Raw genomic sequence first — 12,181 nt, forward strand, 5'->3', positions numbered from 1 at the left:
TATGTATATATATATATATATATGACACAAAAGAATTATTACACAAAATTAACCGCTCTCTGTACTCCCGAACCAGAAGTCGCATCTTTCCCAAAAGATTTTCCTTTATCATGTCCTAAGATTGTTGTCAAAATTGTCGGCGGTAAAGTGCGAGTATATCGATTCCTGACGAAGTCTCTTGTTAATGTCACGCGTGTAAGATTTTTCAGACATATCGGTAATAACGAATTTGACAGTAGAGGTGATAAAACCATTGCTTCTGTCACTCATCGGTTTTGTAAACGTCGCACGATCGTTTTCACCCACGCCCGTCACATTGCATGAAACCGTTTTTTTCTTGAAAAGAGAGAGTACACTGTAACTATAATCGGTCGACATAACATTCTTGGCATACAGCCATCATGATCATGTCGGTTCGCCAATTGTTAAATGCATCCATGGTTACTAAATATATTTATTATAATAGGCGTACAAAAAAGATGTATAAAGAGAAACATGTTCAAAATTCATTAATAATTTAAAAATGCTTTTCGTAATTAAAATTTAATAAAATCAAACATTATTTTATTCATACGCACATTAAAAAAAAAATATATATATATGACTTTCATAATAGCATCATTCATTATACATTATCATACAATATAATAAATAGTATTGTTTAAATAAAATATCCCTGAAAGAATGATCGATATAAGTTATGTATTTTTTATTTTTATATTATTTGTTATACATACAAATTATTTTTTTTATTTTTTGTACCTTATCAGCGATACATTCGGTATTTGACATAAAATGCTAGAAATGATTACATTGTGTGTGTCAAATTTATATTAAATAAATAATAGCATAAATAATTATAATGTTGTAAAATAAATATTTCTAAATAATAATGAGAAATGTTCCTGTCATAAACAAAAATAAAATAAAATTATAATAAAAAATAAATATAGCATCAGAAATACTTTATATTCTTTTTCACACATACACAAGCAGTATATATGTCGATCATATAACTGCAAATATTTTAAAAAATTATTTTATTAACTTATATATAATACTGTGTTCATCTAATAAATACATCGTAAATAAATGTAAGTTATATGTATATAAAAGAGCATCAAAAACGTACATAAATATAATAATATAAAAAATATAATAAGATAAAAATAAAATAAAGGATAATATATTTTTAAAATTTGAGGCCTTCTTGCACCTTGTGCATCATCGCTGAAGATGTATGCAATAATGCAAGTTCATCATCTGTTAGCTTCTGCTGAACAATGTGCGTGACGCCATCTTCACCCAATGTGCAAGGTAAGGATAAGAACACTTCTTCCTTAATTCCATGACGATCCTGAAAATTATTGAATGTTATTTTCAGTTAACTAAGTTTTTCGCACATTAAATACAAAAATAATTAGTATTAATATTTTTACTAGAAGATTAATATACATATATATAATATATGTATATTTACATATATATGATAAAATTTTAATGTATGTTTAATATATGTATTAATATACATATATAATATATAAACATAATAGTTTTTAAATTTTTAACCAATAATATATTTATTACTAAAATTGTTAAAAATATAAAATAATTAAAAGCTGTATTAAAAAATAATATAAAAATTATAATCGATTTGTAAAAAAAAAAATATGATATATTTGATAATTCTTTAATCGTGTTTAACAAAGTATACAAATATAAATTTCAATGAGATTAAAATTATATTTGTTATATATACAATATATAAGATACTGTAAGTTAATATAGTAGAAATCCATATTGTCGACTTACAATAACCAGCGTAGACACAGCGTGCACTTGATTGGAATTTCTTAGTATAGCTGATGCAAGTTGCGACACACTGAGACCTATTGCCCATGAGGTATAGCCCTTTAATTTGATAACTTCATACGCACTTTGTATCACTTGTTTATGTAATTCATCCCAATGTTCCTCATCTTTGTCAGTACCCACATACTCATTCAAATCACGTAGACGTACTCCGGCAACATTAACTCCAGACCATACAGGCACTGATACAAATAAAAAAACAAATATCTCATATAATTATAATACACTAAAATTTATTTATTATTTTTTATTAATATATACATATGCATTTATTTGTTTAGAAAAATATTAAATTTTTAGTTATAAAGAAAAAAGCTACAGGAAGCAATATATTTTTTGAAATAGTTTGATTTAACTATTGAAAATATGATAAGTAATCATATTTTCGATAGATACATCAAACGATTCCAGCTAAGTTTATTTTATACGTCTGGTACGAACATTTTTCTATTTTAAAAGAGTTTACAAGATTATTTACATACCACTGGTATCACCATGTTCTCCGATAATCCAGCCGTGGCAAGACGTAGGTGCGACATTAAGTTTTTGCGATAACAAAAAGCGGAAGCGGGCAGAATCTAAATTTGTACCACTGCCAATAACTTTATTCTTTGGCAAGCCGGAAAGTTTCCATGCAACATAAGTCAAAATGTCCACCGGGTTGGAAACAATGAGGAGGATTGTGTTTGGGCTATATTTGACTAACTGAGGTATAATGCCCTTGAAAATGTCGGTGTTACGTTGAACCAAATCCAATCTGGTTTCACCTTCGCGCTGACGAGCACCCGCTGTCACAATGCAGAGACTCGAATTCGCAGACACGGCATAATCTGTGCTGGCACTCACTTTTGCGTTCTTCATAAATGCACTGCCATGTTGCAAGTCTAACATTTCTCCTTTTAATTTGTCCGCCATTACATCAATTAATACTACTTCGCTCGAAACATGCTGCAATAATAATTTAACAAGTGATGTGAATTTTGCATATATTATGTGTCACTGCAATTACATACATATAACATATTAAATATATGATTATTTGAGATGTACGATTTTATGTTATTATTTGTGAAAAAATAAGAATCATATATTCATAGCAAAATTAACTTATATAAAGTGCTGTTTCACATTTATAATTACATAACATTAATATAATTAACTCACGTTTGTCAAAATGCTAAAAGCACAGGCCATTCCAACTTGACCGACACCGACCACTGTGATTTTATTTCTACCGGTTGACACCGATTCTGTCACAGTATTTAAAAGTTGATCTTTTAACGTTGCCATTTTCTGCAAATATTCATCAGAATAATTTAATGCATTAATATCAGGATTGAGTAGTGCTAAGTTAAAAAGATAAAAGTTAAGTTAAAAAGTTAATTAATTTTAACTTAACTTAGTTACATTTTAAACTCTTAACTTTTTAACTTAGTTTAGTTACATTTTATCGGTAACTATTAACTTTTAATTTGATTTTTTTGAAGTCAATCCTTAGATACAATGCGAGAGGCTAATGAGTATATAATTTAGTAATTTTTTATTGTGTCTTGAGAACAAAAATAATCAGATTTTCTAATAAATAAACTGTAAAAAAAGAAAAATACCAAAAATTGTAAAATAATCAAACTTTTCTTTTTTTTGGTTGTTCATTCGAACCAAATTTAACTTTTAACCTTTTAATTACTTTTTTTTATTAACTTAACTTTTAATTCAATTAATTTTATTATGGATTAACTTGTATTTTAATTAAGTTAAATTTTCAAGGCTGTTAACTTTAATTTAATTTAGTTAAAAAAAAGTTAACTTACCCAATCCTAATTAATATCAATAACTCGATAATTTAAATTTTAATATATATATCGTTTACGTTACTTTTCATTTACTTTTAAATTTATTAGTTAGTAATAAAAATAACAAATAATAAAAAAAACTAAATTTGAAATAATTTATAAAAATAGACAAAAAACAATAAATCACTGTGGAGATTGAAAAAATTATATGTATAATTAAAACCATGCTTATGAAATCTGACTGTTCTGTTTGTCACTATTCAACAGAATTTTTTTCTAATAAAAATAATCCTTTTTTTACTGTCGTTAACACAAATTGAATATTGTTAATAATATCAAGTCCGCATTTTTTTACAACAAACTACTGCGTCGGTAAATACCATTTCAAGAGACGCGGTTATAAAATGTATTATGCAGTTTCTATACTTGTTGCATACACCTGCAACGAATGCAATAGATGATGCATACAGTTGTTAGATGGCAGTACCTGTCCATAACCAGGACTTCGTATACCAGCATTTATCTTTCAACTAGGTGCAAACGTGCAAACTATTATCCGGAAAAACACTTTGGACTTTAACTACACATTGGTTTGTGGGATTTGCAGTCATCATTAATCATAGTTCGCTAATAACGCTTGACCGGCAAGATATAATCGACGAAAGACTCGTACAGTATTCAGTATTATTAACTTACTACACTTTATACGGGAAGTCAAAAACGATAAATTGCAATATACCGGTAACGGTACATCGTGTAATATGTACAGGCTTTATCGTGTGTATGTTTTATCACAAGTAACAATGACTGATAACGTACAGCTATTCAAGCGCCGGAAATAATCAATAAAAACCTTCAACTCGTATTAAAAATATTTCTAAATATTAAAACAAAATAACAATAATTCTAAATGATTAAATCTGAAAAATTTATTTAAATTAATTTTCCGCTCTAGTAATCTTAAGCAATTTTAAAATTATTCAGATGTCATAAATAATGAGGCTAGATAAAAAATTATCTATCAAATGTATTGTTATTTATCACTGTTTCTACACACTGTGAGACTTTACAATTAAAATAAAAATAATTTTAAGTGATATAATTGAAGAGAGTTATCACTAACCTTAAAATAAGTATTCTCCCTATACACTATTCTTCAACACTGTCGAATGCAGACTGAATGCGTTGCAGCTGGCACACTGCTATTCTTCTACTGGACTGACAGTTCAGGGATGTGAATTCACCAAGGTGACCTTGCCCCACCTTGCACAATTTCTACGAACGGTAAGACAATGACGAAATATATAAAATATATGATTATCTGGACAAAACAGTCCCCAAAATCTTGAAATCGGAAAACAATAATTCATAAAAAATTATTTTAATTCTAGCAAAGTATATCACGTGCAATTTGATTTAAATGTCGTATTAAATACATGATGCTTCATGGTTTCGAAGAAAGAACGTGACATCGCGCACGCGTAATATGATGCAATGTACGCACGTGCGGCTATGTTCATCATCGATCCAGCTTGATGAGACTTTCTTCTCTTGAATTTTTCAACTTCCACCAACCATAAGGCACCAGGGGATATCGAGAGTGGGGTAAAAGTATTTCTGGAAGCAATACTCAAGTCGTGATTCCCGCGTTTTATAACATGGGACTTTTTATGGCGATAGGTAAAGTTAAATTTATCACAACGTCCTTGAAGATATAAAGTACGCATAAAAAAGTCTTTCTTTAATATTCTAATAAAAAATAAGTAGTTGCAAAAGTTTAAAAACTTAAAAAATTAAAAACTACAAATTTAAAAAATTAAAAACTTTAAAAACCTTGTAATTTAATTCTAGAATTGCAAGTAATGAGAATGTCAATGAACTTCAGTAGATATTTAACATTGAAAAACTAAAATATTACAGGAAACGATTATATTTTATTATGTTTCTATTAAAGAGAAATTGATTCAAAATACATATTGTAAGCATTGGACTGTAATCTAAAAATAAAATTTGATAACGATCCATATATAACGTTATCGATATTTAACATGATTAATGAAAAGATTAATAATAGTATTTGGGATGTATGAAATAAGATTATAGTTGAAGATAGATTATATCGCTATACATATATATATCGATATACATATATATATCCATACATTAAATTAGCGATAATTTCCGTGGGCGAATAAAAATGAGTCAGAGACACCAGTTGCACGCGCTCTGACGCAACTTTCTCCGTACAGCTATAATACTGCACGTGAGAATGGTCATCGATCTATTTCGGAATTTACACAAAATATTCAAGCAATAAAAGCGCTCTTCTTTCATCTTATACGTTACACGTTTTCTCTGTCCTATACATGTTCCTCTTTCGTTCTATTTACACTTCCTACAGAATGGTCGTAGCTACATTTACAATTAGTAAAACCAGTAAAGACACTTCGTTCATTCAGTTTTATTACACAAATTAGCACTGCGTGACATATCAAACTTATTGTTAAGTACGTATTAGCTTCTAAATAAGCTCTTACTTTTTGGAAAATTATTGCAGCCGATATTTAAAAATTTGTAGTAATGCTAAAGTTTAATTTAAATAATGTTTTAAAGTAAAATATTTTACTTTAAAATGGCTTTATTTATTAAATACTACGGCTTTATTATTTATTAAAAACAATAAGCATTTGATATTATTTCCACAGAAATCACATCAACTAAAGTCTGTCCTGTTTCAATCCATATTCAATTACTGAATATTGCAAAACAAGTATTAACATACAATAGAATATACGAAATATACAAAAACTTGAATTGCGTGTTTCATTTCTTTACGGCTGAAGGTTGAAATTTTAAACAGCCAGCTGTATGCTCGTGGTAATGTTGTTGAGCCATATGACTGCGGTACCAATATTAAGGTGACACGTATAATTACAAGCCCGTCCAGCGGTGACAGCCCAAAGAGTTTTTGCCTCACCTGCATGTACACGTTATGTCCATAACTTCTTCGAAACAAATAGTTCGTTCGTCATCGCTGCTATTTCGAGATCTCCGCTAAAGAGAGAGAAATCTTAAAATCGCAGACACTTGGATATTAGTGCTGCATGACGTAAATGGTATTGTCTGTGTGTATAAATAATGCAGCTTTTGCATCATTTTAACGGACGCACAGACATCTGCCGTTTGCACGTATAATGAATTTAATAGCGATACCATCTCTTACATTGCAGTTTATACACGCCCATGAAACACAAAAAAGCGTAAGGCGGACGCAAGCAGTAAGCAAATCAGCCAATCACAATATAGAACATAAGGTAATAACGTAAGCAGCAGTAACCAATCTAAAATATTGATTTGCTTACTTCTTACGTCTTACACTGCTTAAATTTTTTATGTGCCTTAGTCCGGATCTACAATAGGTGATTTAAGTCTTAAGCCGTAAGAAATTGACCAATTGCGCAATTGACAGTGCGAGGAGAATAATCGACCGTGATTCGTCCATTTTTTATGGCTTAAGGCTTAAAAATCTATTGTAGATCCGGACTTAAGCGTAAATTGTTGCGTGTCGATAAAGCTGATGCATTGTTAGTGTCATTTTGTGATAGTCACGATAATATGAATGATGATTAAGATTAGATATTTGGTGATATTTTAGTAACTTATATTTTAATAATATTTATGTATAGAGATAAAAATACTCGAAGATAAAATATAGAAGTTGAAAATTATCGAGTACGAAATATATTCTGTTATAATTGCATAATCATGTATGTAAATATCATCACACGCTAAGAAAATTTTCGTCGAAAATAAGATTTCGTGAAAGTCAATGCCCGTGTTTCTTAGCTAATATCATTTCCTGTTAGCGCAGCCTTTTCGTACGCACACGTACACTTATTCCTGATGATACAACGTTAATCTGCAACATCGCATTCTCCGAAATGTGACCACTCAACCAACGAGTGTTATATGTAAAACGGCGCAATCATCCGCATAGTAATCATCTTTTAAAATATGCGAAATGAGGCACATTACAACGTCCTGCTGCGATTTCCATAAACAATGTGTACAATGTGCACGATTTGCCCTGCAGCCGACGAAATCGCGCCGAGGGGAGCGGGTGTGAATCCTTAAAGCCTCGAGTGAAGTGGACGAAGGAGAAAGGGAAGAACAGGACTTCATAATAGAGCAATTTAATAAATTGTCGAGCGTGGCAATTAGGACAGTGTTAGGGATCAACAACGAGACCTTGATATGGTAATTACCGCAGGGTAATACATGTGCATTCATTAGTGACCGCCGTACAGTATATATGTAGCATATATGTACATGTATTCGGTTACGTTTGTATGGCAGACTTACGAATATTTCGGTTCTTTTCTCGCGACGTGATTGTAAATTACAACCCGTAAGAAAACGCGCTCACCTTCACGAGGAACCGCTCGCGGATACGAGTGTACATTAACTATCATGTCTTACGTTGAAAAGGATTCGTTAAATTGTCTGAATACCTCGCGCAAATCATTCTGTCCGCTTACATTTTGGAGCAAATTAATAAGTGCGCAACACACGACAATACCTGCCATCATGACGTAAGGTTACGAAAGGCCAGATATTTCTGGAAATAATATTGTCAGCGTTTTATGGCGCGAATGTTACTTAACTTACATACAGTCGAAAACTTAGCAGCAAGAAATATAAACAAATCAACACACACAAAGATGCATATACTGTAATTAAATATTAATTTCTTGTGTTTCAAATACTTTAGAAATTCATATGTCATCAGCAAATTTATCATAAAATTATCACAAGCATCAAAATTCAAAATATATTTTGAATTCTAATAAGTTTAATACTTCGATCAAGATCATTGAAGTAAAACAAATTTGATTTATTTACTATATGAAGTCATTTCTTTAATAAAATTTTATAATATTATTTAAAAGAAAATGAATTCTTGTTTTGACTACTTGATAATGAGTTCTTTTCTCTGTAATAAGTATATTTTAAGTCCATATTATAAAGAAAATATTTTGTTAAAGTTCACTCTTACTTAAAAGAAAAAAGCAAATTAAGTAATCACTTTTCGTAGACAGTAGAATAATAATAGAATTTAATTTTTTATATATTCATATATCCTTTTGATTAATTATTTTTTTATATACACCAAGTTTAGAAGATAAAGAATCACTATTGAATTACTATTGAAATATGTCGAAACATAACGTAATAAGAACGTTAAATTTAATTTTGCCAGAAACAATTAAGATAAAATTTCGAATATATATATTTAAATTTTATTTAAAAAATTGAAGTGTTTTTTATAAATATAATTAAAAAAATGTCTAAAGCTGTCACTGTACGAGACTGTATCTGGTGATCGCAGCTGCATTCCCATGAACGATACCACGGGTGGTCGTCTTCGACGAGTGCGTTAAAAGCGCGCTCACGCGTGCGGTCGTCGAAGGGAGAGAAAGAGAAAGAGAGACGAAGAAAACGGAGGTTGCAATAAGTAATTTTCCGTAACTATAAATAAAGGGCGATACGTCCTGGACGGCTTCGTTCGCCCGTAAATCTCGAATCGAGGCATAATTATCAAAGCAACCTGGAATCTGCCGCGGATCAAGGCGGATCTCCTCGCGTATCCGGGTTTCACCGGATCTTCCTGATAGGGCTCAACTTCACGGACGACGGTAAGGTAGAATCTATTCTTTCTCATCGGTAATCCAGGATTCTGTTATAAATCAGACCTTGAAGTCGATGCAGGCCTCTTTTGCGCCGGCAAAATTAGTTGCTTCGCAATACATGCTAAGATAATTTTACGTACATATATACATATAATTATTTGTTACAGCATTTTGTGCATTAAAACACTTTTACCTGCTTTTATATTTCATCCTTGATACCATGATTCGTGTAACCAGAACTAGAGTGACATTTATTTTAAAAAATTTTGTTTTACAAAAATGTAATTTTAAAATGCACAAAATGTTATAGCGATATCTACAAAATACAATTTATTATACTGACACTTGTTTTATGGAAGTAAGACAATATATACGATATTTATTTTCGCTTCGTTAATCACGCTACATTGTAATATGCGCACAGTTCAATAAGAAATGATTTGTTATTATTTAAGAAATGCACTAAAAAATCTTAAACTACAATTTTCCCTCGATTGTCGGATAAAATCAAAACAGTGTCATTGCGTAAACATGTATCATATTAAAAGATTGCAATTATATGTTTAAAGTGCCAATGTGCAATTCGTGATGTATCACAACCGGGCTAAATTTACGTAATATGATTTCTTTAATTATTTTGCATATAAAAGTATCAAAGTACAAAAAATTAAAAAATCAATATAATTTATAAGATATTTTATATATAATATTTATATTTTATTTTAATTTACATTTTATTTTAAATAAATTTTACTCGGTCTGATCTTTGCGATAACATTATTGGACTAGCAAAAAAACTATTGAAAATAATTGGGAAACTATTCGAATATTGTACATTATTCATTTCAACAGTTCTTTCACAAATTCAATAGTATTTTTTCACAAGACTATGTCAACTTTTAATTCTGTCACCTGTAATAGTAAACATTTTATTAAAATATCTTGCACAAATAAGTGCCTCATTTTCAATAAGTCCACCATACAAAAATTTATGAAGGTGTGCACTGATATAAAAATCGGTGTCGAACAATCTACTGCTAGTGGCGTGATTTCGCGCCATTAATCTTTCTCCGACAATTAACCGACCGTAACGCAGCCGGCGGCTATTAATTGCAATCAAAACGTTATATCATACAACTGGCTGATACGGAAGAATAATTGATATACATATTCGGCAGAAACATTTATCTTCAAAAATTATAACAGAACTATTACATTCTATAAATAATAAACATACACATACGTGCATCGTTTGCAGTGTGAAAAAAATTATTAGCATACATATTTGTGCAATCTTTTCTTTGGACCGGACTGTACATGTTAAACTTTGTAAAAAGGTAACGGAAAAAAGCGAGCGTTTATCAGACTTGTCTTTGTGTGTTCTGTTTTTTTCCGGCAGATGCCGGGAACATTCAGTATTTTTTTCATTGAAACGGATAAAACTGAGTGCTACAAGAACAATTCTAATAGAAGAGAATAATGTAAAATATGATGTACTACATAAGAAATTTATTGGATATAAAATAAAATATAACATGAAATTAATTTTTTTGCCTAATTAAAATAATTTAATAAATCTTTAATTTAATTGTGAATAATCAAAAGACATTATCGTATGGTAATTTCAAGTTTGTTAATATTATAAATCTAATAAGAACAAAATGAAACAAATTAAAAATAACATTAAAAAATGGATATAGTATTTTGAAGAAGGAGAGAGAAAAAAAGAAAGAGAGAGCGCATGGCAAAAGTTATTCAGCAGCGAACTCGTGGAGAAGAGAGATCGAAGAAGGGCCGCGCCCGTTGATTAGCGGATATCTTAATTACTGATTGGCTGCGCGGACTAATTAAATCGTAACTCAATCAGGAGTCCGACCTGCCTCCTGCGCCATGGCGATTTTACGAGCGTGTACACGCGGTTTGGGGCCTTCACATACATACGTAAGTCGCTGATGGCGTATAGATGACTTTAAAGCTTTGAGTAATGCACTCCAACTACCCCCCTCCCTACCCTGCCCCTTTTACATATTCCTTCCACCGATCTTTCTCGCGCGGCAGTGTCTCTTTTTTACCTCACCTTCTCTCTTTGCACGCCTTCCCTTTTTTTTTTAACAGCGACCTCCTCGCTCTGAGACTGCCTCGACGGCATTATATTCGCATGGAATAAAAAGTATAAGTAATTAGTAGTACCTACCGCCGCGTCTCTTGTCCGTTGAGCAATGTCCTTCGGATCCTCCTACTTTTCATTCATATAAACCATTCAAGACATGAATTTTCAATAGCAGATCATGCAGATGCGTTTTTGTATGGTGTATGAGTGTCTTTCATTTCTTTGCATGTGTGCAATGCGGGTCCGTGAATTTCGTAACGCGAGACTCAAGACCCGTATATCGTTTCGCATTTAATGGCATATTTAAATTAACTGAATATATTATATATATTGTTATTTCATATTTACATCTGAAATGCACTATTCTTATTATAGAAAATTAAATTTCATTATCAGATGGTCATGATCAATACTAGGCATACGAGTAAAGAATTTTATGTACGAGTACAATAATTCGTACTTTTTTCCGTCATACTCGAGTAGGATAGCAATTAAGGGGTAATATCACCTTGTGACTTTTTTTTTTTCATTTTTTTTTTTATTGGCTTAAACACTCCCTAAACTATCCAAGAATGATAGGAAATGTCGATTATGGGGGGGAAAATATTTTAAGTTTATCAAAATAGCGATTTTCTGAGCGTAGTCGGGGAGCGAAATAAGCGATATTTATAAAGCGCTGAGAGTTTTACAGTTAGGGCTTCGAATTTTGTTTGTAT

At 30.8% G+C, this 12,181-nt stretch overlaps 2 protein-coding genes across 2 annotated transcripts in view; both read right to left on the minus strand.

Moving 5' to 3' along the window:
- Positions 1–395, minus strand: part of LOC108767735 (L-lactate dehydrogenase) — a 6,640-nt gene extending 6,245 nt beyond the window's left edge. Inside the window, exon 1 of the mRNA XM_018517740.1 lies at positions 43–395. Coding sequence (XP_018373242.1) covers positions 43–254 — 212 coding nt within the window. The 5' untranslated portion in view covers positions 255–395. The remainder of the gene's footprint in view (positions 1–42) is intronic.
- A 797-nt stretch (positions 396–1,192) lies between these two features.
- LOC108767734 (L-lactate dehydrogenase) lies at positions 1,193–4,868 on the minus strand. Its single transcript, XM_018517739.1, has 5 exons — positions 4,789–4,868; positions 3,037–3,165; positions 2,355–2,820; positions 1,813–2,054; positions 1,193–1,357 (listed from the first exon to the last, which is right to left on the minus strand). The coding sequence occupies exons 2-5, from the start codon at positions 3,160–3,162 to the stop codon at positions 1,193–1,195; spliced, it is 999 nt and encodes a 332-aa protein (XP_018373241.1). The 5' UTR covers positions 3,163–3,165; positions 4,789–4,868.
- Between the last annotated feature and the right edge of the window lie 7,313 nt (positions 4,869–12,181).

The sequence above is a fragment of the Trachymyrmex cornetzi genome, unplaced genomic scaffold (assembly GCF_001594075.2).
Source record: "Trachymyrmex cornetzi isolate Tcor2-1 unplaced genomic scaffold, Tcor1.1 scaffold724, whole genome shotgun sequence".
NCBI lineage: Eukaryota > Metazoa > Arthropoda > Insecta > Hymenoptera > Formicidae > Trachymyrmex > Trachymyrmex cornetzi.